This window comes from Aulonocara stuartgranti (genome assembly GCF_965226115.1).
Source record: "Aulonocara stuartgranti genome assembly, chromosome: 5".
NCBI lineage: Eukaryota > Metazoa > Chordata > Actinopteri > Cichliformes > Cichlidae > Aulonocara > Aulonocara stuartgranti.
Genome location: NC_138943.1, coordinates 35,392,785 through 35,418,390, shown reverse-complemented (window position 1 = coordinate 35,418,390; position 25,606 = coordinate 35,392,785). Strand labels below are relative to the sequence as shown.

The 25,606-nt window shown below is 42.4% G+C and overlaps 2 protein-coding genes across 14 annotated transcripts in view; both read left to right on the top strand.

Moving 5' to 3' along the window:
• The window catches only part of iqsec1b (IQ motif and Sec7 domain ArfGEF 1b), a gene marked incomplete at its 5' end in the record, with an annotated part of 239,537 nt that extends 232,405 nt beyond the window's left edge, over positions 1–7,132 (top strand). For 12 of the 13 annotated variants that reach the window (XM_082533540.1, XM_082533539.1, XM_082533534.1 and 9 more), the window contains 2 exons: positions 744–793; positions 2,915–7,132. In XM_082533540.1, the coding sequence (XP_082389666.1) occupies positions 744–793; positions 2,915–3,469 (605 nt within the window). In that variant the 3' untranslated portion in view covers positions 3,470–7,132. The remainder of the gene's footprint in view (positions 1–743; positions 794–2,914) is intronic. The other variant, XM_082533537.1, reaches the window with a different exon arrangement.
• A 4,975-nt stretch (positions 7,133–12,107) lies between these two features.
• acad9 (acyl-CoA dehydrogenase family, member 9) lies at positions 12,108–25,564 on the top strand. Its single transcript, XM_082533575.1, has 18 exons — positions 12,108–12,390; positions 13,388–13,481; positions 13,608–13,709; positions 17,039–17,145; positions 17,222–17,322; positions 18,747–18,825; positions 18,911–19,082; positions 19,170–19,243; positions 19,324–19,399; positions 19,488–19,558; positions 19,658–19,777; positions 19,859–19,987; positions 21,332–21,411; positions 21,564–21,690; positions 21,765–21,842; positions 22,724–22,852; positions 24,658–24,730; positions 25,014–25,564. The coding sequence occupies exons 1-18, from the start codon at positions 12,211–12,213 to the stop codon at positions 25,112–25,114; spliced, it is 1,893 nt and encodes a 630-aa protein (XP_082389701.1). The 5' UTR covers positions 12,108–12,210; the 3' UTR covers positions 25,115–25,564.
• Positions 25,565–25,606: the final 42 nt, after the last annotated feature.

Genomic DNA, 25,606 nt, shown 5'->3' with positions numbered 1-25,606 from the left:
ATGTTACCATTCAGGCGGGGTGTAGACAGTCGGCTCTGCACAAGCACACTCAATGACCTCAAAGTGAGGAAGCAACCTCGAAGACTGAAGTGAGCTGTCGTTTTTTATCAGTGTGTCTTTTTGGTAAATGAGGGGACAGCCTTTAAAAGCCTGATCAATATCTGGATTTCGGAAGCCTAGATGTTCTCGGGGAACGTTCTCTATCTTTAAAGGGGAGCTCTACACATCTACAAGTACCAGTTATGAGGAGAGCCACAGTTTTGTGGGTGTAATAGTTCCTTTGAGAATTTTAGACCATCAGCCTGAGTCAGTAACATTCATTGACATTCCTTAGTTAGTGACATTGAGTTTAAAACACTGAATATTGCTTATAATTGCATATTTTAGCCCCTGATTTCACCCAGTCTTTTTTAGAACTGTCCCTTGGGAGTCTTTCATCTTAATGGACATGAGCATCATTTTCTTGCAGTCAGATCAGTTGTTTTGCTGATGGGAAGGTTTCCTGCCAGCAGTGACTCAAGTTGACTGCACAGATTTATCTCTGACCTTGTTTCGGAGCAGTGTCTTGTTCCTTTCCCATTTCCTTTAGTTCTTATTCGCCTCCCTCTACCACGCTAGTCTGCCACCAGCTAGCCGTGTACCACTTTAGCGTGTTAGCATCCTGCCGTCGCAGACAAGAAATATGTGCACCTCCATATTTTAACCAGGCATGTCTTATCTGTCATGTTACATGTTCTGGGCAGGCAAGCGTGGGAGACGCAGCAGTGCAGGATCACTAGACAGCAATATGGAAGTAAGTTTGGATCAACTGATGCTGAGCTGTCCTCCGACTTTACGTTGCTCACTGTGATCACAAGTTTCTGTTTCATTGTTTCTTTGTAGTGTTTTTCTCTCTTTTTTTGAGTGTCTGTGTTTTAGTCGTGAGCATATTGGCTGCTGTGCATGTTTTGAGTAGAACGGGAATGATGTTGCATCTAGCATGTTAACCCTTCACGTACACAGCATGGCACGACTAATAAAGTCCTGACAGCTCCGTTGATGATCGGCTCTTACGTTTGAGTTATCTTGGCTTTTGTAGTGGGAACAGTTTTTAGCCATTACCCGAATGTTGTCCTTTTTTTGATCACTCAGGATGATCCTGACAGTTCTACTGCATGCTGACACAGTTTGAAGTTTCTTTTACAGACCTCTGACATCAACAAGAAAGTCCTGTCCTTTTTCACTGTTGCACTTATCCAACATAGAGGATGATATGTTGTACCTACTCAGAGTGGGACTGTTCTGAACTTCCTCCAGTTTGTGCTCCAGTCCAGTGTTCTGCATTACCTTTGTATTACAGGATAATATGGAAGTCTTTACCCTATTGTTTGCATTGATAACTTATGTTAGCAGATTCAGATGAGTAATTCAAAAATAAAAAAATGATACTGTAAATTATAAAGTAATGAGAACATGACCTGGTCTGTTTTATATATGGCTGACAGAGTTAACTTGATTTAATGATTTGAGACTAGCATACATTTTTAGTTTACTTCAATGCTAGCTTGAATCTAACTATTACTACACAAGTCCCATGAAGAGATACCACAACTTACTATTTCTCCATCTCTGAAAAACTTCAGACTAGATTCAGAATCACTGGGACTGAAGCATGATCGCTACGTTACCATTTTTTAAAATGTATTTTATGTTTTAGAACAGAACACAGAAATATTAAAGGCTTTAAAACACATTTAAAACACATTTACTTTGAATCTACTCCATCCCTTCTCCCCCAAGCTGTACTGGAGGTTTCTTCCTGTTAAAAGGGAGTTTTTCCTTCCCACTGTCACCAAGGGCTTCCACATAGAGGTCATCTGATTATTGGAGTTTTCTCTGTATTTTTGCAGTCTTTACCCTACATTATATCGTACTTTGAGGTGACTGTTGTTGTGATTTGACGCCGTATAAATAGATTGATTTAAATTCCTTCAGCACTATAAACCAACATCACAAGTCAATTAGTTCCAGCTCAAAGTGTTTAACTTTTAAAAACAGTTCACAACTACCCTTCCTTGTCATTTAAATAAAATGCACTACCTTCAAAGCACGCTGACACCATCGCAAATCATTCAGAATATTATGCAACTCTGTTAATTTAGCAGTATTCATGTGTAAAAACACACGTATAGATCATAATTAAATAGGCTGAACTTTTGGATTTTGAAGATCATCTATTATAAGTTCATTGTGCACTTTATGCATGGCTTTATTAATTTTGGTTAGACTGTGTTGTATTTATCTTATGTTATATTTATCGTTTATTGTGTGTTTTGTGCTATGAAAATGTAAAGAAAATGTACAAATTACTTCTTCACCAGGCTTGGGGGAAATTTCTGTTTTAAGTTAAAGACAGTAAATCTAAAAGTATGAGCTGCATGCAAATGGCAAAAAACCTTATTCAGGTCTGCAGTGTCAGATTGTTGTCCACAGATCCATAAGTGATTTTACATGTATTTAGAGAGCTCAGAAACCAGAGGTAGGAGTGATGAAAACTCACAAAAGCATCTGCTGTCAGAGCTGAAGACGTACGAGCTGTGTGTCTACTCATGACAGCGCAGACACTGCAGGCTCTGACAGGCTCGGCAAGCTGAGCCTCCAGACCATTTAGGGAGAGTGGAGCGTGAGATGTTAGCATGGATAGACAAACAAAGGCAGTGAACTGGAAAAGGAAATGGCGATGCTTTTCCACAAGGCAGCACAAGCAATCATGGGAGATTTGAGATCAGCTGTAGCTGGTCATGTGGTCGGTGTCGCTGTGAAAAGAATTGAGCGAGGCTGTGCACGCTGCAGAGCATACGAAAGTGCAGGTGTGCGTTTGTCTGCTGTGGATCTCGTGATTGTCTGTGTGATCTGACAGCCTTCTCTCTTGCAGGGGTCCATCATTAGCAGTCCTCACATGCGGCGGAGAGCCCCGTCCAGCCGAGACTGCCCATCCCGTCACAGCGCCCAGTCCCTGCCCAACTCTTCCTCGTTGCTCGGATCGTTGTTCGGCACCAGGCGTGTGAAGTCGCCAAGCCCCACCCCTCAGCCCCAGCTGCACCCTACTCTCATCTCCCACACCCCGCACCCAGCCAACCTGCACCACACAGCCCGCGTGGAGACGGAAGGACCGGTGCCCATGCACCCGCACCACGCCCAGTTCTGCCACATGACCCAGAACCCACCCCCTTATCACCACCATCACCACTACCACCCGCCGGCCCACTTGCAGCACCCACCGCACCAGTACCACCCTCCCCCGTCTCACAGCCAGCAGCAGCCGTACCCGGCTCATCCTCACGGGCCCCATGGGCACGGGAGCCACCCACCGCACTCCTCCACCCACCCCACTCACGGCCCTCCCCACCACCACGGCGCACCGCCACCATCCTCCCAGGGACCCAGCAGCACCAAGCCCAAGCACAGCGGCATCAGCACAGTGGTGTGAGGGGCAGGTCGTCCTCTCTGGACCCTGCAGCTGAACTTTTTCCTCCTGGGCTGACATGATGGTGGCACTGTGCATCGCCGGTCTGGGGCTACGAAGCCAGACGAGATCCCGTTGTGCCTCCTTCAGATTTTTTTCCTTTCTTTTAGAGCCGCTTCTATCATTTTGTTTCAGGACATAAGACATGTCTACCCGCTTCAGGAGCAACAGACAAGAGCATGCACAAAGACCACAACTACTGTTTGTTTCTCAGTAAACTACCGGAACTCGCTTACTAGTATTTTACACAAGAAGTACATATTAATCTTCACACAGTAACTTTAAACGTTGTCAAGACGGTTTGGCTGAACAGACACGAAGACGACAGCTCAGCCTCAGCCGTGGCTGTGCAAGTATTTAATGTAGCAGTAGCTCACAGTGCACTGTGATATCTCTGTTAGCAGTGATAAATGTGCCAATTATTAAAGCATTTACTAATTTAGTCACACAGATTGCTTTATGTATATTGTGCATAGTATTTTGTAAAATAATAATATCAAATGTTATTATTATAGTTATTACTACAGAACAAACAGCATCGATGAAAACTCTCAGTATTATACTTGCACATAGATGGCGTAGTTTCACTGTTAAGAAACCAATCAAAGCTTTTCTTAGTTAGGCAGTCGGACGCAAGAGTACTGCTGTGAATGGTTGCCTTTGAGCTAGAAGTTAGATTGTTGAGGGCTGCTGCACTCCAGCCCACCTACAGTCTCATCCACTGCACGTGTCTCCGGGCCGGAGCTCTCTCTCTCCCCTGCTCTGAAAGCAAAGGAAGCCAGCGGCACTCGCTGCTTGCCTGCCCTCCTTTTATTTTTTTAACTATTTTTTTAGAATCCAATGAACAATACGAATATATAAAGGCTGTCCTGCAGCCTGGTGGGACTCTGCAAGTCTGTCCTGCAGGGGGAGGAGGACGACGCTGGATGTTTTTCATGTGGAAACTGAGGGAGAAACTGTGCAGCAGGGAAACATGTCCCACTGTGGAAGCTCTCAGCTGGCTGAGCGTGGCCTCTCCCTCTTCGGTTTCCCCGTGCGTCTGCTGGAACGGCGAGCGTGCCGTAACTGACTGTTTTGTTTTGTCTTGAGGTTTTTTCCCTGGGATGGACGCCACAGAGCAAAAATCAATAATTATCATTCTGTGATGGTGACAGCGCCCTTATGCTTGACTCATTACGGAGAGCGGTTTTATATCAATCATCTTTCTGACATATTATGGGATGGCTGCTTGTACCTCCCGGTCATCCCGTGCACAGTATCTGTGGTGTGTGTGTGGAGCGGAGGCAGGGGGGCTGCTGTCCTGGAGCATATTTTCTGTTTCTGAAAGCAACAGATGCAGCGCTCATTCTACATAGCTGATATCAATGGCAGGAGTTAGTCTGTATCTGCTTAAAGACTGTGAGATGCATTTTTTAAACTAGTGCAATATGTATTTACTGTTTTTTGTTGTTGTTGTTGTTTGTTTTTGTTGAAGAACAAGTTCAATCTGTTGGTCGTTCTGTTAGTTTCGCCCTTTACTTTCTCCCTCCGGCGTCCTCTGGCATTTCTTTCTCAGTGTTTCAGTGAAGTGCAAGTATCCACATGGATTTGGAGGAACTGGACCTTTCACACTGATGCAGAGTGTCACAGAAAAGAACTGCATGTAACGTTATATCTTGAGGCTATTTTCAAACTGTGTACTCCCAAACTATATCAGTGTTACAGTTGACAGTTGTTTAAAAAAAAAAGAATGGTAGAATAGTTTTGACTTCTTCAAATACAGCTAACCGAAGTCAGCGATGTGTTCATGTCACTCCAGACGATAAGTAACCAAATCTGTATTTTAACCCGATCCACATGCAGTACAGTAGTTAAACTGGATCGTTAGTGTTCAACTGTAGTTAAAGCAGGACCTGATCAAAGCTGTAACGGGGAAGCTCTGTGTGTTCTGTCATTTGAAAATCAGAGTGATAATCGATTATTTAAAAAGGAAACTTTTATCTTCACATTTTCTCTCTGTCTGTCAGCGGCGCACACGTTACCATTTTCAAGTGGTGTCCAGTAGATCAGTATTCTTAAATATATATGCCCTCAGTTAAAGCCACACTTTGTACTTGCTTCATAATGTTTGATTGAATAATACGCTTAGAAATGCTCTTTGTATTCATTATAAGACAACTTTTGGGTTGCCAGGTTCTGGAAAGTGTCTTGTGGCCTAATGTTTACCCAGTTATACAGGAAATTACACATTTTTATGATATACTATAAATTACACGTTTTTAAGGTTTCTCTCTAACAGTCTAGTAGTTTACACATTCACCCAACAAGCCAAACGTCCCCTCTTCAACCCAGAGAAGAGACACAGATCCCTTGGTGTTTGTGTAAGGACGGGCATCAAACATGAGGCGCTAACTGCTTTGGCAAAGAGCAGCCAAAAGTAGCTTTTTTTTCCAGGAATCCGTAGTCTGCAGCTGGCTGATTATTATAAATGGTATTTGCTACACTGTTTTTTAGCTCTCTGCTTTTATTGCAGTAGCTTTGCATGCTTTTCACTGTTCAGAATAATCCATTACATACTCAGTTTAGCGCTGTCTGAAACAAGCAGTTACAGCTCTGTTCTCCTTCTTTTTAAGCCATTTAGTTTCTGATTGGCTGCACAATGTTATCAGTATATAGATTTTCAAATGTAATTTTCAAATTTTTTCCACAGGCTAAAGGTGCTCTGTTGAGTTTCCAAACATTAGTAGGTTTAATAAGCAATTTTATATGATTCCACTCTGGTTTGGAAAGCACAAGTAAAACCTCCCACGTGTGCAAGCAGAATTTAGAGTTTGTGCAAAGTCCATAGGGCAGTTTCAAGTGATTTTCGTTGATATACAAAGCAGGTTCCACACTTGGCACAGTTTCCCCTCCACTCTCACATAAAACAGTATAACCTGCCTCTTATTGAGGTGATACTCTAAGCAAATAAGATACAAAAACTATGAGAACTGCTTCAGTATTTCCTGGAAATGTTCAGTGAGGATGTAGATTTGCCAAGACCTTACAACCTGGCAACCCAGAGCTTGTGCTTCTTAAAGTTTTATTACTGATTTTGTAAAGCATTTAGTAATGTTTAAAAAAAAAAAACCAATTAGATTCTTTCTTTTTTTTTCTTTTTTTTTGTAGAAAAAGTAAAATTTTATTTAAAGGTACGTATTTAAAATCTATTCCATTAGAATAAAAAACTTCTGAAATGAACTGAAGCTGTCAAATAATGTGGGGGGGAAACCAAATACTATGACTTCATCGACGTCATCTCTGTATGGGATTAACCCTGAAAAGCCTGAACCAAGAAATAACTGCCAGAAAATTCATTTGAGAGTGTTTATTCAACCTCACTTTTCATTTTTTACAAAAAAAGAAGTGAAATATCAATTTGCATATATGAGTTTTAATTTATTGCTACAACTGGCATTTTTATGCAATTGATTGCTTAAAATTTTATTGTGCAGTTTATTCAGGTTTTTCAGGAAAAAATAAATCACACTGATAATGTAAGGGTCTAAAAATCTCATGTATCAATTATGATATACTTGGCGTTACAGGGTTAAGTTAAAATAAGGCCCAGCCGTACTTTCATGCAATGCACATTTGTTCCACAAGATGGTGCTGAAATAAATGTAACTTTACAACTTGTAAATCAGGTAAATCATTACGAAAACATTGCTATTTGCAATGGTAGCCTGCAAAAGGCAACACAATAAAAAACATAAAAAATGAAAAGAACGACGCCTCCGTAAACATTTCAACACACCTGCTGAGAAAACCACTGCCTCCTGGTGGTGAAAGTTTGATTAACGCATGTGTACAATTTGCAATATGTCCTTACAAAAAGTACCTTTAAAATAGATTTTGTTGTGTCCGTGCACTGTAGGCTCCTGTAACTTTCACACCTTATAGTTGGCTGCAGTTTCTGTGCTACAGTGTCAGGAAAGTGCCAATATTGCATTGTTAAAATCAGTTTAACATGAAATCTACTGCGGGCTGTATTTAAAACCCAACGCTGTACCCGACCAATCACAAAGTTTGTCTTCAGACCAGGATTCGAACACCAACAGGCTATTAGAGAGTAAAGGTACAGGCAGATCCCAAAAAAGGAGCCCGAGTTACTTTTATTACCCTACAACCTTCCAGTTCCTTCAGAGCACTGATCTATTGTGAAACCTGTCCAGATTCCATGTGAGGTGCTTTGCTGCATGCCATTGATGCCTACTGTTTCTTTCTTCTACTCTCTTTTTTTGGTTTCATTTGTTGTTGTTTTTTCAACCGTTGCTCTGTCAAGCGGCGTGCTTGACTAGAACTTAACCTTCCAGCATAGCTACGACTTCCCTGACTTGTGCTTGTTTACATCTAGACGAGTTTTGGCCTGCTAGTGTGTCTTTTTGTTTGTGCATCATTCTCCTCCGGCATGCATTTCACCCATATTTCCACTGTAGAGTATAAAGACCTGGCAGCGTACTGCTGAGTGTAAATATGGAATCTAATGTGACTTGAAGTAAAAGTAAAGAGGGCTGGACATGGAGGAAATATTTTAATGGCAAGCTGGTAATAAAGAATGAGTAACATATGTAAATAGTCTGTAAATTATTGTTATTAATTATTCTTATTATTACTATTCAGTGTCTACAGTTACATTGAAGGTGCATTCCTGCTCCCTTGTGATCTTTACATAATCAAACTGCTTCTCTCTGCCTCCGACAGGACTGAATTATCATAGGATCTAGAGATGAACAGCCAATTGTTACACGGCTAACACCGTTTCTGTCGTCTTTCCTGAGATGCTTCTGTTTTCTCACACTCACAGCCAGACTTCTGAAGTCAAAGGGAAGAGAGGAGTGCTCTTATTTTATTATGCATTCTGTTTCTAAGTAGAAAAATACCCATTGATGTAAAACTAGTACTGTGACAATGTTGAGAACGCAAAATAAAATGATATACAGTCAAATCGGAGCAGTTGTCTGCCTGTTTGCATCCTGCTTGGTATTTCTTGGTGTCAGATGAATGACTGGGAAGATCAAGGAGCTACACTTCTTGTAGGCTGAATTCAGATCCCTAAATGAGTGAATGCGTGAAAGCAGATGGAGAGGAGGAAGTAAATATGGCTGAGCTGTAGGCTCCTCTGTACCCTGACCTGAAGGCTGCATTCCTGCTTTGCTGTACAGCTTTATTGTCCTTTTTTTGTAATGCAAAAGTGTCTGCATCCCAGAACTGAACTGGCATAGTCTTCCAGATCAGTCTCACCTGCAAACATTTCCCAGGTCAGTCTTGCAGTATTGCAGGTTACTGTTTTGACTGCAGGTCTTTCACTGCAGATCTGTGGTGTATACATTAGAACCAGAGTTAAGCAGATATGTTCTAATAGCCTCAGCTGTGCAGATAGATGTGCCTTATGAGCTCTCTGTATATTTGCTTTACCACTCCCTTTAATGTCCACACTCATTCTGTAATGAAATATGATTTCTCACCTGTTACTGTGTCTTAAGCTGGTTTGAACAACCAACCAAGAGCAGACGCTGGCAGGTTTAGATGTTTATTGAAGTGCAGCAAGACGGATACTGGTAAGAGTGAGAGTTTTCAAGTGTCTTACTCAGAACTCAGGAGGTATACTTGGTTAGCTAGTTGCTGAGAGGAGATGGGTGGAGAGCTGGCAAGCAGGTGGAGAAGAGGTTAGTCCTTTGAGGGTGACTGTGCTGGCATGCCAGAGCTGAGAAAAGCAGCTGATGGTGCTCACAGTCTTCAGGAATGTGTGACTTGGAGGCAGCATGTTCACAGAGAAAGAGCATTACACAGGCACAGGAGATTACAGACAACCACAGCAAGGACAATCACCACCCATCAACAAAATTATTCATTAATCACACCATTAGGAACAGGCGTGGGAAGAACTGTCCAGACAGGAAAACCTGAGACTTAATGCCAGTCCAACAACTCCACCTGAGACTGAGAGCAAAAGGTTACCAAAAAATGAGGAAAATATAAGAAACTAAAGCGCATCCAGACAAAACATGTCAAAGTGGCCACTTTGGACTCTATCAGGTGCCAACAGTTGAAAATAAATACACCAGGCTTTTCTACTTCAAAGGGTTCTGTGTCGGGAATTGAGAAGGTTTTTCCTAACCTCAAACATGGTGTGGTGGCTGAGAATCTGGGAACTCTATATGAGTCCAAAACATCTTAGGACAGCATCTCTGTGATGCAGTCATCCTAGTCATGTGACCAGACTTCCTCAAGACTTCTTCCTTGGCACCTTTGGAGAACCAGCCTTGTTTTAGAGTTTTAGAACCAAACACTGTCATGGAAGCTGCAGTGACTCCAATGGGAAAGGAAATGTTAGCACACTGGATCAGCAATCACCCGTGAATTTCTTCTGATTGCCACTGATCTTTGGGGTACAAATTTAAGACCAGCATGTGGGGCTTTTCTGTAGCAGTGTGGTCTTTAAAGAGTTTAAAGAGTTCTATTTTAGCCACTGGCACTGCATCAGTGGAAAAGATGTACTAGAGCTCCAGAACCTCTGGCTGCTTCTTCATTCTTCTTAAAGGTGTCAGTATTACATTTCTGAGAGAAGTCATAGAATATTCTCAAGAGTGCTTTAAAGGCTTCTCTACGCAATGATGGTCCCATAGCTGTAGAAACTAGGGCCTTTAAAGAACTGTTTTTTAATATGTATATGTGATATATTCAGTCTTTATAGCCTATTCTTCTTAAAAGTGTCCCTTATGTAGATTTTACTGAATTAAAATAGACTGCATAGTTGTGGAACCAGACTTTTTTTGGCTTTTGTATACTCAGCCTACAGCCAGTGTGACAGTACACAGTCTACTCTAGCAGGATAAAGTGCTTTGAAATATCTAGCACTGCCAGTGTTTACACTTTGGGGATCAACGTCTTGCTCAAGAGCAGGGGTTAAAACTATTAACCCTGTTAGTTAACCACTGGCTCCTGAAACAGAGTGTGCAAGGACAGGACTATCTACAGTAACTGAGACTAGATTAGCTCAGAATTGGTCTTCTTAGAGTGTTTCCATTATTAGATTTAGTGCACACTATGCATGTATTCGTGCATTTACGTATTATCTTGTATTGGTCATGAACTTTCATGCAAACCTGAAACTCCACATCCTCACTTTGACCTGACAACATCATCTAGATTTTATTTTCAGCTTTAAATTCAGCAGCACAGAAAACATTGTACAAGTACTCCAACAGGGCGAGTACTACCTTGTGACGAATAAAATGACCTTTATGTGTGAATTTAGTGGAACTCCCCTTTAAAATCCCTACATTCCATGAAACAATAGTGAGGATATGATATCCACTGTAGCTATATTGTCCTGCCCATGAGTGATACATATGTGTTTCTATTTTCCTCCCCTTCACGTAGCTCCAACAATACAGAGGCCACCAGGGACGCTGAGATATTTCTATCAACCTAAACAAAATTCTCAGGAAGTTGAAGCCTCTGATGAAGGTCACAACTGCAGTACTCTTATTCTTTTTTCAGTCTCGCACAGCCAGCATGCCTTGGCTACTTGCCTAACTGTGGCAGGTGGTCTGAGTGACAGTTTGCCCTGTTTGTCTGTCTGGCCCTTGAGGCTGGATCTAAAAATAGATTCCAGCAATGAGGGCCACATCCGTAGTGTCAGCAGGACAACGTCATCATGCGGCCTGGGAGGGACCAAGTACAGGGCTTCATTTCCTCTGCCAGCAAAGAACAGCATGTATTAGACAAGTACACATTCAATGATACAGAAGCAAACCAGCTCCAGGTTTTTATTTCTGTCAGTAGGGTGTGTGCAAATTTTTTTTTTATTTCTTTTATTTATACAGCTTTTAAATATCTTAGTTGGTGGTGAAAATTATTCTACACACATGTAGATAAAGAAAAGAAAAAAGTTATTGTCCATAATTTAGGTCCAGTTTCCAGCACAAGTCAGAAGCAGAGCCCTCTCTACTCTAGGGCTGAGTGGTTTCTTTGCAGAATACGTCATCTAGTGGAGTCCTGCATGTATTGCTATGATATGTTCAAGTACCGTCGGAAAATTTGAAAAACCAATGGCACTAGTATTCATGACGTACACGAAATTTAATTTCTTTGAAGGTCTTGTGCTTTCCAACTTTAAATTCGAGGGCTTATAGTCAGCGAGACGGAGGATCATGGAGTCACGTATGGGTTTGTTTTTGTTTTTTTCCTGGGATTGCTCTACTTGAAAGCTACAAATACGAATTGCATATTTTTAGTAATAAAACATGAGTGAACATATACATTATATACAGATAACATGGTAAATAAAATAAAATAAAATTCAACAAACACTTTTTAAAAGTCACAGTCTTTATGACCGCGGTCTTCTGTAAAGAACACGTGAAAAATAAAAATCAAAGTTGGTAAGAGAGTTATTTTTTACAAAGATATTGATTTTTTTTTGTAAACACAAACACAAACAAAACAAAACATAATTTTTATTCAAAGTTACACTACCAGTAAGCTCGGTATGTATGTGTTAGAAGACCCATAGAAGACCGGTCACATTTGTAAGTCTGTAGTTTACATGGGTCAGAGAACGCCTCTCGAACATATCTCTTACGTCATCAGCATGGGACAGAAACGGGTGAAAGGTACTTTGCTGCTTGGGTTCGGGAGCAGACCGATGGCTGTATGAAGTAGAGATCTTTGCTAATAGAATGATGAACATGAACAGATTAATCGTCTCTCGAACCTTTCGAATCGGAGAGCGGTTGCTTGGCTGTCACGCGAGGCATGCTGGGCAAGAAGAGCTGAGACTGCAGCAGCGGAGGAGCATTAAAACTCACTGCAGACACCTGGCGTATGCGAAGGATCTGTTCCTCGGTCAAGTGAACAAGGTAAAGGAAAAGAGCTGCCAGAAAGCCTCTCCAAAGTTAGTGACGGGCGGAGGAAGTCGTCTCAGAAAAGACTTTGTACTTTAGATGATAACTATATTCAAAGCTAACAATCACCAGCGTTCTAGCTTTGAAAGAAGTATCGTTTACGAAACAAAGGGCCTTAGACGCAACACCAGAAAAATAAGACGCATAAAATGCAGGGAAGCTTGAAAAAACTGAGGCTGAGGCACTGTCTCACCTGTTTGGGGTAAATGGTGAAAGAGACTTTAAATATCTACCCAAAGGAAAACCAGCTACCGTGTAGGAAGGTCGGTTTATCTCACACAGTGGAAACGTCTTTCTTTAGAGTCCTCCATGTTGACATGAATCATCACACCGTTCACGCTTTCAGTCTCCCTCTATAACACATCCCAAGGCCTCTCTGCAGGATTTGTTTCTGGAGTCTGGAAAAGGCCATTAAAAGAGGGTAAATCATGGCGATAAAGGGATGCACATGGTTACCAACAACCCTTACAGTGCTGTGATTGCTTCAAGGATCTCAGAGTGTGGAGAGAAAAGATTCCCTACACAGCAACATCAGTCTTTACTTTTGGCACAAGGCAGGTCAGCACAGGGGAATCATGCTCTTGATTCACCACACCAGCTTTTACTTTTCAGTCACGTTTCTGCTGCCTGCAGTCTTACAGTTCTGTACCTGCCACTCACTGCGTGGTTTCTGCACCATTCTGAGTAAACCCTGGATGCTGATGGGCAGGTGAGCTGGTTCAGAATCATTTAAAACCAGCCCAGGCCACAGTCAGAATTACAGACATGACCTTTTTCTCCTTTCTCATAGTTAATATGAACATCAGCTTTATCTGCAGGATTTCATGCTTCACACTGTCACCACATGATGGATTAGAAGCATATAACTATATAACACAAAAATATGACTTGGACGGTAACATAGATGCATAACCCTGTTACGATCTCTAAAAAGGCCTGTTTCGTTCTCCAGGCTGAGGTCTTCCCTTATCCAGAAATTGGAAATGATGAGGTGGAGGAGATAAAGCAGCTTGTTGCACCGGTAGAGAAGTTCTTCAGTGATGATGGTGAGGTGGAAATTGAGTACATGCACGTGATTAATGACTTTCAGATATGATTTATCAGAGGAATTAAATGACTGACATTGGAATTGCTGGATTTTGTTTGTTTTTGTTTTGGGGTTTCTTTGCCAGTTGACTCAGCAAAAATTGACAGAGAGGCCACAATTCCCCTGGAGACTCTGCAGGGGTTGAAGGATCTCGGGCTGTTTGGAATCATGATTCCTGAAGAATACGGTGAGATGATTTTAACAAAGCCCTTCTAAAAGATAGTCTCGTGTCTCGGGATCCATCTGAAAATATGAGTGAAAATTGATTTCAAAGCATTTTTGAGATGAACTTTAACTCCACCCGACTTTGCCCCAAAGTGAAGTTAGAAGTTAAGAGCAATGTTCTGGACATTATACTAATACTTTGATCTGTGTTGTTACTTATTTTTACATTCTTTTATTTAGGGTATTTTTTAAGGACGACACCTCCCTCATATAATTTGTGTGACTATGTAGCTTTTATACACAACTCTTCTAAGGCTACTAGTTAGTTTCAACATTGCACTATACATAACAGATGGATGCAGCTCCTTCTTTCTGAAAAGCAAAGCCGGTGAAGCAGTGCCTGAAACTTGCACTCTTTTCATTGGCCAGCAGAGGGCAACTTCCTCCTGTGGTTGCAGAAAAGAAGTCTGATTGTGTGGACACCCGTAGTGGCATTTATTTCAACTCACTTTTATTTATTTATATATTTATACAGCACCAAATCACAAGAACAGTCACCTCAAGGTATTTTATATTGGCAGACCCTACAAAAATACATACAGAGAAAAACCCAACAATCATATGACCCCCTATGAGCAAGCACTTTGGCAACAGTGGGAAGGAAAAACTCCCTTTTAACAGGAAGAAACCTCCGGCAGAACCAGGCTCAGGGAGGGGCGGGGCCATCTGCTGCGACCGGTTGGGGTGAGAGAAGGAAGACAGGATAAAGACATGCTGTGGAAGAGAGACAGAGGTTAATAACAGATATGATTCAATGCCGAGAGGTCTGTTAATACATAGTGAGTGAGAAAGGTGACTGGAAAGGAAAAACTCAATGCATCATGGGAATCCCCCGGCAGCCTACGTCTATTGCAGCATAACTAAGGGAGGATTCAGGGTCACCTGGTCCAGCCCTAACTATATGCTTTAGCAAAAAGGAAAGTTTTAAGCCTAATCTTAAAAGTAGAGATAGTGTCTGTCTCCTGAATCCAAACTGGAAGCTGGTTCCACAGAAGAGGGGCCTGAAAACTGAAGGCTCTGCCTCCCATTCTACTTTTAAATACTCTAGGAACAACAAGTAGGCCTGCAGAGCGAGAGTGAAGTGCTCTAATAGGGTGATATGGTACTACAAGGTCATTAAGATAAGATGGGGCCTGATTATTTAAGACCTTGTATGTGAGGAGCAGGATTTTGAATTCAATTCTGGATTTAACAGGAAGCCAATGAAGGGAAGCCAAAACAGGAGAAATCTGCTCTCTCTTTCTAGTCCCTGTCAGGACTCTTGCTGCAGCATTTTGGATTAGCTGAAGGCTTTTCAGTGAGGAAGTAATAAATGCATGAACTAGTTTTTCAGCGTCACTCTGAGACAGGATATTTCTAATTTTAGAGATGTTGCGCAAATGGAAGAACGCAGTCTTACATATTTGTTTAATATGTGCGTTGAAGGACATGTCCTGGTCAAAAATGACTCCAAGGTTCCTCACAGCGTTACTGGAGGCCAAGGTAATGCCATCCAGAGTAAGAATCTGGTTAGATACCATATTTCTAAGCTTTCCAGGGCCGAGTACAATAACCTCAGTTTGATCTGAATTAAGAAGTAGAAAGTTAGCGGCCATCCAGGTCTTTATGTCTTTAAGACATTCCTGCAGTTTAACTAATTGGTGTGTGTTATCTGGCTTCATGCATAGCAGTGAAAATGTATGTGATGCCTTCTAATGATACTTCCTAATGGAAGCATGTATAATGTAAACAGAATTGGTCCTAGCACTGAACCCTGTGGAACTCCATAATTAAACTTGGTGTGTAATTGGATATGATACAAACCACAACCACCAACCTTTGGTTTCTCAGTCAGACCCACATTTAGCTCATAACAGCTGGTTTCAGAAAACCAAGATGGCAACATTCAAAGCATGACGTCACAGTGGCTGGATCCATATTTTATATATAATCTATGGTTTCAAGCTAGTGATTTACACTAATGTGCTGGAGCTGTCCTTCATTTCTTTACATTCTGCTCAGAAAATGGGAAATACACGGAGAGATTTATTGAAATGTGTAAACATAACAAACACAGTTTGTACAATTCCAATAATGTTGGAACTCCATATTCGTATGACTGTCTGAACTATCTCAGGCAGCTTTGTTTAAGTGTTCTTCAGGAATATCTCTCCAGGCTGTTTGGATGATATTCAAAGCTCTTGTTTGGATGTCGGCTGCCTTTCGTTCTGTGTTGATGATCTCGATAATGTTGGGGTCTGGGCTCTAGGGAGGCCAGTGCATGACCTATAGTGTGCACTGCGTCTTTGTCTCTCCAGGTATGGCTTTACTGCGCTGCTACTGTGTTTGGATTCATTATCATGCTAAAAAATGAGGCAGTTGTCAATCAGATGCTTTCCAGATGGTATTACATCTGGTCAGGAGGTTGCAAGCTAGTGTTCACTTAGTGCCAGCCAACACTGGATAATGGAAGGGTTGCATCAGGAACTACATCTGGCATCATATCTGTGCCAAATCAAATATGTAGCTGCACCCACTGCGGGGATTTAACTTCCCAGAACATTTTTTTTAATGTATGTCAGTTTAAAACAAAGCATTCATCTCGTGGCACGGCTGATGACAATTGTATGGTATTAGAGAGAAGCCCAGCAATCCCCTGTAATCAAGCACTTTGCAACTGTGGGGAGGAAGAACTCCTTTTTAATTGGCATATCCAGGCTCAGTGATGGCAGCCATCTGCTATGGCAGGTCTGGTGTTGAGGATAGACAGAAGAAGAAGAAGATCACAGACTCTACAAACAGCTTTGTTTTACACATGGAGACATGAATCCCAGAGCGCAGTTTAAAATACTGAAATACTGTTTGAATGGACTTTAAACATTTAACGTCATTACTTTATGAGTATATTAGTATGTTATCTGCTGTTAATCAGCAGCGTTTCAAGTATCAGGTCAGTATATTTGGGTGTATTTTATGGCACAAGAGGTTCAATTAAGCTCTCACACTTGACATCTAAATGGTACTCTGTCTGAGCTCAGCGCAGAAATGCTTTAATGAACAGGTGGCATGCTGTTAGATTTAGATATGGTTCCTGCCTCAGTGCAGCTTCTACACGTACAGATTCAAGTCAAAGCTACATATCGACCGTAGTGGGGTTTCCCTGAAACATCACTACGATCCTGACTTCATCATGGCTCCACAGCTGTCTCTCTGACACATCCATGCTAGATGGAAATGCAGAAACTGCCCCACTGCGAGACACAGTGGGGCAGTTTCTGTTTTTATTGTTTATCATTTGTTTTTCAATCCCAGGGGGTCTTGGATTATCCCACACCATTTATGCACGACTGAATGAGATCATCGCCTTAGACGGCTCCATCGCCGTCACACTGGCTGCTCATCAAGCCATTGGACTGAAGGTAAAAATACAATACGGAGTTGTGTCTGCAATGTGGACAATCTGGAGGATTTGCTAACACATTTGTGGGCTCTCAGGGGATCCTGATAGCAGGCAATGAAGCCCAGAAGAAAAAGTATCTGCCCAAGCTGGCCTCAGGGGAGCACATCGCAGCTTTCTGTCTGACAGAGCCCGGAAGGTAAAGAACACCATGCACATGTCATCCGCAGCGTTCTCCTCTGTGGCTCCAACTCTGCTCATACAGCAGTGAAGCACAGTCTGATGAACACAAATAACAGGTTATCTCTACACCCACTGGCCACTTCATTAGGTACACCTGTTGAACTATTATTAGAACAAATATCTGATCGTCCAGTCACAAGGCAGCAACTCAATATCAGAGTCATTTAGGCATATAAACTCGTTCAAACCCAGCATCAAAGTGGGGAAGAAGGGTGGTTTTAGTGCCGTTGAATGTGGCCTGGATCTTGTATCTCAGAAACTACTAGGATTGTCTCATACAACCATCTGTAGGGTTTAGTCAGAAAAAGAGAAACTATCCAGTGAGTGACAGCTGCCTGCGAGAAAATGTCAGAGGAGAGTCGCCAAACTGCTGTGAGCTAAAAGGAAGGCAACAGTAACTCAAACAAACACTCACTATGCAGAAGAACATAGCTCTACGAACCCTCTATGAACACACAACATTTTGAACCTTGAAGCAGATGTGGTACAACAGCAGAAAAGCTAACAAACAGAAAGCTGAAGCTACATTTCACACAGGTTTAACAAAGCTGGACAGGAGAAGACTAGTAAAACATCTGAGGTAGGCGGCGTGGCCCCTCTAATTTTTGAATAAGATAACCTGAGAACGAGGTGACGTAGGTACAGCTACTGAAAATCTCAGACGAGCAGTGATCCTGGAGATCTTGACCTCAAAATCAGATGTCAGCTTTCCTAAAAATCACATTTATTCTACGTTTGCATCTACTAGGGGGCTGTGGGGTAGCCTGGCAACTGTCAGTAGACTCCCAGTATGAAAACTGTCAGTGTGCGTCAGGCTCCATCCAGGTAACTGGCTGCAGTTTACGTTTTAAAACCCAGCAACCTGAAAATAAGCGTCTCAGCTGATTGTATCTGCAGGTTCATTCTCAGTCACTGCTCAGCGTTGACGCCCACAGGGCACCAAACGGTGGTTAAAGATGGCGGTTACAGGATTCAGGACACTGTACAGAGCACCATGATTACAGCCTAAATCAGGACATTGTTTAATCAAGATAAAGACTGATGTCACAGATGTTGAATCACTTCCCAATGACTTTAGAAATACTATGTATTGATAGAGACCATTAGCTGTTTGGATTGGACTCCACAGAAACACCCACAGAACCCGTGTTCCCACTTTTCCTTCCTCTGATTAGTACTTGGTGATAAAGGCTCATTGTGTTATTTGCTTGAAGTGAACTAAACAGTGAGGTTGTTTTCAAATCACTGCAAGCCAAAGTCATCATTGAAAACCCAATGTGATGCATCAGCCAGCGTTAACACAGTGATGATGGCATCTACGCCATGTGCCTGAGCACGTAGCTGTCTTTGCTCCACTGACACTCAGCCTGTCCGTTACAGTGGCAGTGACGCAGCCTCCATTCAGACCCGTGCAACCCTGTCTGAAGATGGAAAACATTACCTGATCAACGGCTCCAAGGTGAGAGGAACAGTTTCCACCAAGTTTTAATTCAGACTTCAACTCAGCCTCTGACTGAAGCTCCTGACTTGAATCATGTTGTCAGATCTGGATTTCAAACGGAGGCATGGCGGACATCATGACCGTGTTCGCCAGGACTGAGGTGGAAGTAGATGGTGTAAAGAAAGACAAGATATCTGCATTCATCGTGGAGAGGGCTTTTGGAGGGATCGCCAGCGGCAAGCCTGAGGACAAACTGGGCATCAGGGGATCCAACAGTAAGCCTTTCATCAACACTTAAAGGCAGTTTGATAGACGCTGGGCCATTTTCATGTCATTTATGTTTCAACGCTGTAACCTTTTAGCCTGTGAGCTGTCCTTCGATAATGTCCCAGTACCAGTAGAGAACGTGATCGGAGAAATTGGAGGTGGATTTAAGGTAAGCTCTAAAGCCAGCTTCATCTGTCTACACAACGGAGATTCTGTAATATTTGTAAACATGTGCTGCGTGTCGGACAGATCGCCATGAACATCCTGAACTCGGGGAGGTTCAGTATGGGCAGCTCCTGTGCTGGAATGATTAAAAAGCTGATCGGTAAGCACTCAGCTGTTGTTTTAACTGGGTAGCGGTTGTGAGTGTTTTAAGTTTATTAAGTCTGGCTTCTCTGTCTGGCCTTCTGTAGAGCTGACATCTGAGTATGCTGCTACCAGGAAGCAGTTTAACAAAAGCCTGAGTGAGTTTGGTATGATCCAGGTATGCTCTCCCCTCACTTGGAAGCTTGTGACACCTTCCAGTCTGATCAGAAGTCTGATCAGAAGTGACTAAATACTGTGATTTCTATGCTTTCTGTAGGAGAAGTTTGCAATGATGGCCCTCAATGCCTTCGTGATGGAGAGCATGGCATACCTGACAGCAGGGATGATGGACAGACCGGGCGTTCCAGACTGTTCTCTGGAGGCAGCCATGGTCAAGGTACCACTTGCTCTGTCGTCTGTGTTCAGGTGAAACTTTTATGAAACTACTCACGGTGTGTGTTCCTCATCTTCGGTACAGGTGTTCAGCTCGGAGGGAGGCTGGATTTGTGTGAGCGAGGCTCTTCAGGTGCTCGGAGGTCTGGGTTATACCAAGAACTATCCCTTTGAGCGCTTCGTCAGGGACTGCCGCATCCTGCCCATCTTTGAGGTACTCATACATAAGTGTTTAAACTCTGAGGGCTAGATATAGTCTTGGTTTGTGCTAGAGTGAAACCGTATGTATTTGTTTCCTTTTCAAAAAACGAATCTTGCCTGCCCTTCAGCTTTTTGCCCAGCCATAGTTAAGATGAACTCTGTGCCCCCCTCTCCTCTCCATGACACACATCAAAAAACTGTTAACAGTTCATTTGTTAAACCTTGTCTTCCAAACTGTAATGCTGTATCAAATCCCAGTATTTTTATGGTCATTGGGAATTTGAATCTTCTGCTTAACCTTGTCAGGGTCGCTGGAGCCGATCCCAGCTGTCTTAGGGCGAGAGGCAGGGTACACCCTGGACAGGTCACCAGTCTGTTACAGGGCTAACAACACATAGAGACAAACAAACATTTGCACTCACATTCACACCTATTATCCTAACCCCACTAACTGCATGTCTTTGGACTGTGGGAGGAAGCTGGTACCCGGAGAGAACCCATACAAATATGGGATAAACATGCAAACTCTACACAGAAAGGCCCCAGAACTGGAACTGGAATTGAACTCAGGACGTCCTTGCTGTGAGGCAACCACTGTGCTGCCAAATTTAAAATCCTTGTGTGAAAGATACTGGACTGTTGAGACGGTTCATTCTGTCAGCAACCACCAGGTGGCATATTTTACTGTTGAAACAAAGCTCTTAATAGATGAAATTGAAGTAAACAGTTAATTTTGAGGTGAAACACATCATCTTCGGGCACTTTACATAGAAAGCTCCAGACCCATCATTATCAAAGCCCCTCACTGTGTCAGTCAGTCACACTCACTGTTACTGATAGAAAGTTTAAAATTTGAAAATACAATGTAGCAAAATTCCCTGCTTACCTACAGCAGAGAATCCCACACACTCCTACACGCACACCTGCGGGGTACAGTGCGAGGGAAGTTCAACGCGGCCATCCGTTCTTCGTTAGTCAGAGATAACAGGTTTCACTTTGGTGGATATTGACTGTGCAGCTGAGGTCGGCTTGGTTTGTGTGTTCTGTGATTAGAATCAAGTGTATAAACATTTTCTGCATCACCAAATCAGTACATGTAACTTTACAGCTGGGCTTCATTTGTGATGTGAGTATGGTACAGCCTGCACGAATAAAACGTGCTCCCCAGCAGAGAATCAGCATTTCACTTAAGACATGCAGTAAATAAAAGAAATCGTTAAAACGTCACGTTTCCAGCTGATTTTGAAAGCAAAACATTGCCTGCTCACAACCGAGTTCTCTGTTCAACCATCAGAGAGCCACTTCCCGTGACACAGAAAACTCTTAACTTAAGTCCAATTCCACTGTTTGCTCACAGGGTACCAATGAAATCCTGAGGATGTACATCGCTCTCACTGGAATGCAGTACGCTGGCAAAATCCTCACAGGGAAAATAAAGTAAGAATCTGAAGGTGTTGTTGAGGTTTGAAGGTTTTTGCTTTTAAGTCCTACATCGCCCCTTCTGTTAGTTGTGTTGTGTTCACACTTCCTAAGAAAAATATGGAGCTGTTTGCCTGTGCTTAGAGGCACGTGGTTGTTTGTGCCCTCAGGGAGATGAAGAAAGGAAATATAGGTCTTGCGATAGGCATGGTCGGCAAGAAACTGAGGACCTCGCTTGGAGCTTCAGTAGACCTCGGCCTGACGGGGAAAGATGGAGTGGTGCATCCCAGCTTGGAAGTAAGAGAATTGTGGTGTTAGATGAGTGAAGTGTTTTTTGTCGAAGCTCTTCAATCTTCTGTTTCCGTTTGCAGGACAGTGCAAAGAAGCTGGAGCAGAACGTCAGCCTGTTTGGGTCGACTGTGGAGAGCCTGCTCTACAGATATGGAAAGGTAGCGTTTGATTCTGGAAAAGCAGCTGTGGGATTTTCCCGCTCAAAGCTTTCCAGTTTCTATGAGCAAATTTCCCATTCATCATGTAAATATGAAAGTTGTTTCATAATGAGCGGTGGTGTTTGTCTGTTACACAGCTGCTTCAAATTGTGTTTCGCGACTGTGCTTTTGTAATCACAGCTTTACCCAAAGAAGCTATAAACCTTTTGGTAGCCGGAAAGTTTTCCAGATTCTGTTCCTGTATCATTTGACTGGTTTAGATCCAGCACACACAAACTTTCCTCAGAGGACTTAAATGTTTGCCAAGAGTTTGAATATCGAGGTTCAGGCTGCTTACATGTAAGAAAATAAGCAGTGAAAAGTTTAAAGGCTAACAGCACATGCAAATCATTTCTTCTTCTCTTTAATGATATTTTCAGGAAATTGGGACAAAGCTATTAAAGAAGATGGTCTCATTGCAGGCAGGGTGGAGGAACTGATGCATTTAAGTAGAAAATTGTTGCTATGGATCAAAGCCGTGCTCTAACAGCTCATGCTGTAATTGTACAGTGTCATTACAGGACTGATTATCTGTAGTGTTACAATGCAGGGAAAACTCATTCCTTAGCTCTACGTGTTAACTGCCCATCAGCCCCAAGCTGCTATTTCACTCTGAAATCTAGATGGAAATGGAAACTATGTCAGTTTATTCATTTGATTAGTTTTACTCACATGTTTTACCCATGGCAACAGGACAACAATAAAGCTCGATGCTAGTTAACCGTGTGCTTCTTCAGTACTTGCACAGTGACTCGACTAGGTTTTCGTCACTAGAATACAAAAGCTAAAGTTGAGGTAACTGTCCCTCACATGTCTCTCCTCCTCTCCCCCGATGATGTCAGACCATAGTGGACGAACAGCTCGTCCTGAAGAGGGTGGCAGACGTGCTGATCCACATGTACGCTATGACAGCCGTCCTGTCCAGAGCGAGCCGCTCCATTAGCATCGGCCTCAGGAATCACGACCACGAGGTTTGTACGCTCTGTGCACACTCACACAGTTTAGAAGTCTCGCACACGCAGAATAAATATTCATATTGAACTTGTTTGTTTGCCACAACGAGAGCAGTTTTCCATCGATCTCATAGGATTTCTGTACACATCACTTCCTCTGTGTTTACGCTGTTTAAGGCTGACAGTAAACAGCTGCCTCACTTAGCCCACACTATAAGCATCGGTATGTTCACTGCAGAGCCTGCAGCAGCCCAGCTCACACCTACAGCGGCTGAGTTAATGTTTTCACGTGCGTGAGGAGTCTGTAAAGAATTGGAGTTTACACAACTGTAATTTCAGCTTGCGTCTTAGTGTTGGAGGAAAATGCAGCAGGTGAAATTTTGAGCCATGCCAACCACTTCTGGACAACATTTCAACACGAATGCTAGAGAACTGCTCATCCACATTTATCGTAAGAAACTAAAGACAAAAAGATTCAGATTAAATCGTGTTCACTTGTCCAGCTGTCTCTGTAGGACCCACTTTGAGTTTTCGACCGTCAGCATGAGGACACTTTGGTTACAAGTAGTTTCTTTTGGCAGTGTTTCCCTTGAACGGCTCATTGGAGGGGCCTAACCGGACAAACTTTCTCAACGTATGACGAATCACATTCAGCAAAGCACTTACTCAGGTCCCCAGTAACACACATGCCACGTACACATGAAGTGGACCGGATGTAGAGCTTCCTGATTTATTAGTAAGATGCAAGAAGAAAATCTCCCAAACATGCAGTGCAGTCACACTCTGCTGTTGGCCAAACACTCAAGACTTTCACACTAACAGCAGCATAAAGCAGGATATGTCTCAGCTCTTTGAGGTGAATTACAAATTTAGTCACACAGCCAATCTTATCAAATTTAATCCTTTTTCATTATCGTATTGTGTAATTGTTTTGAACTGTGTGTGTGTACACAAACATCTACCCTAGTTATTGATATGGTATAGTGCTTTATTTGTGAGTTTGATGGTTACCACCCAAACTGATGTTTGTGGCTAGACTAGTTCTTTGACATCACACAGATGAGGTTTCTACAGGAGCACATGTCATCATTCACACATTTCAGAGTCTAGCAGCTCGTGTGAAGTTTACTTTGGATGGTTCCAGCATTACAGCTCATAATCAAAGTCCCCACGGAGAATTTGAACGTGATTTTTATTCCTCACTATTAGGCTCTATTAAATCGTATAATCTTATCTGGTGTGGTTTGTTTTGGCTGTTTTGACTTACTGCAGGACAGCGGTTCCTTCTGCAAACAATTAAAACAGCTCCACGTCTGTTATTCTATATTTGTGTGTTTTTCTTTTCTTTTTTTTTTTCCTTTCACTTGCTGACGTGTTTAATTAGGCTTTTGATCAGCTTGTGTTTAGACTTGTTAAATAAAACTCGCCGTCACTTTTATTACTTTCACTTTACTATTTGATCGAGGTAAAAGCTGTAGCACACTACCTTCATTTGAACAGCGGTTGTTCCTGGAGCAGATTTAGGTGAAGGGCAGGACGATGGAGTGTAAAGACGACTGAAAAAGAGTCCTGTTCGTAATGAGAAACAGCGATGCAAAACAAAACCTCAACACAAAGACTTTAAGAAAGAAAGCCTTTAAAGAGGGCAGCGAATGCTTCATATTATCCTCTGTGTTTCAGATGGGCAGCGCTGTGCTGTCTCTGCACTGTAGTTAAAAGCCATAAATGTGAGGGTGCACGCAATACACCTTTGGTTTTCAGTAATTATGTGTACAGTATTTGCAGATAGAGGTGCCAAATGTTTACTGGTGTTGCTTTTTTAGGTGCTGCTTGCGAACACATTCTGCAACGATGCCTTCTTTAAGAACAATTACTGGATGGTTCAGCTGCAAAAACGTAAGTACAACACAAAACGGTAATTGAGAACAGCACCGTGATCCGTGTGGGACTTTTTTTTTTCTTCTTTCAGCAACATCTTAGTACAAAAGACTTGCATGTGTTGTGGAATTTCCCCACCAAACAGCACATACCAACACTGGAACCACCCGCTGCTTTTCATTTTCACACCGTGCACTTTTTTAATGACCTCTAAGCTAACCAGCGCTATGATCAAGTGCTGTGTTTACGTCTGATCGGAGTGTGTGGCGTGGTTTGTGATTCTTGTCTCAATTCGTTTCAGACTCTCCTGAGAACAACGATGCCAACATCAAGAAGATTGCCAAACAGGTCCTGGAGAACAGAGCCTACATCTGCTCTCACCCTCTCGAAAGAACTTACTGAGCTCTCCACTGAGACCATAATACTGTTTCCTGTATTCTGATTGGACTATTTTGACCAGTCCCAATGATGCGTCTCCAATCTTGTATTAGTGGTTGTTTTTACATTCAGTAAAACATGAAGAGATTAATATTAGCTGTTTTATATTAATAATAACTTCAGTGGGTCAGACTTCTACTCTGATGGCATTACATGAAACTCAATCCTAAGTGCTCTTTCACTTTAATGCTATAATGAATAATTTTGCAGGATAGCAGTTTTAATGAGCCTGTTTGGACACCAGGTTTTCCTGAATGGCTGACCTTTACTGTTGTTTAATGCTACTTTTGAAACCTGAAGATGCTCCTCTCCCTGTCTGTCAGAGGCAGGGCAGTCCGCTTGTACAAAAATGAATGCTGCTCACAGAATCCACTGTAAGAGGCAACAGAAAAAAAGCATATATTACTTCAGAAATCTTTCTTTCATTTCTCCAGCATTTGCCTTTTCAAACAGCAC

Coding starts and splice junctions, on each gene's coding strand:
- acad9 (XM_082533575.1), top strand. CDS start 12,211: ATGATGAACATGAACAGATTAATCGTCTCTCGAACCTTTCGAATCGGA. Junction 19,400..19,487: donor AATGATTAAAAAGCTGATCG/GTAAGCACTCAG, acceptor GGCCTTCTGTAG/AGCTGACATCTGAGTATGCT. Junction 21,691..21,764: donor TGGTGCATCCCAGCTTGGAA/GTAAGAGAATTG, acceptor TTCCGTTTGCAG/GACAGTGCAAAGAAGCTGGA.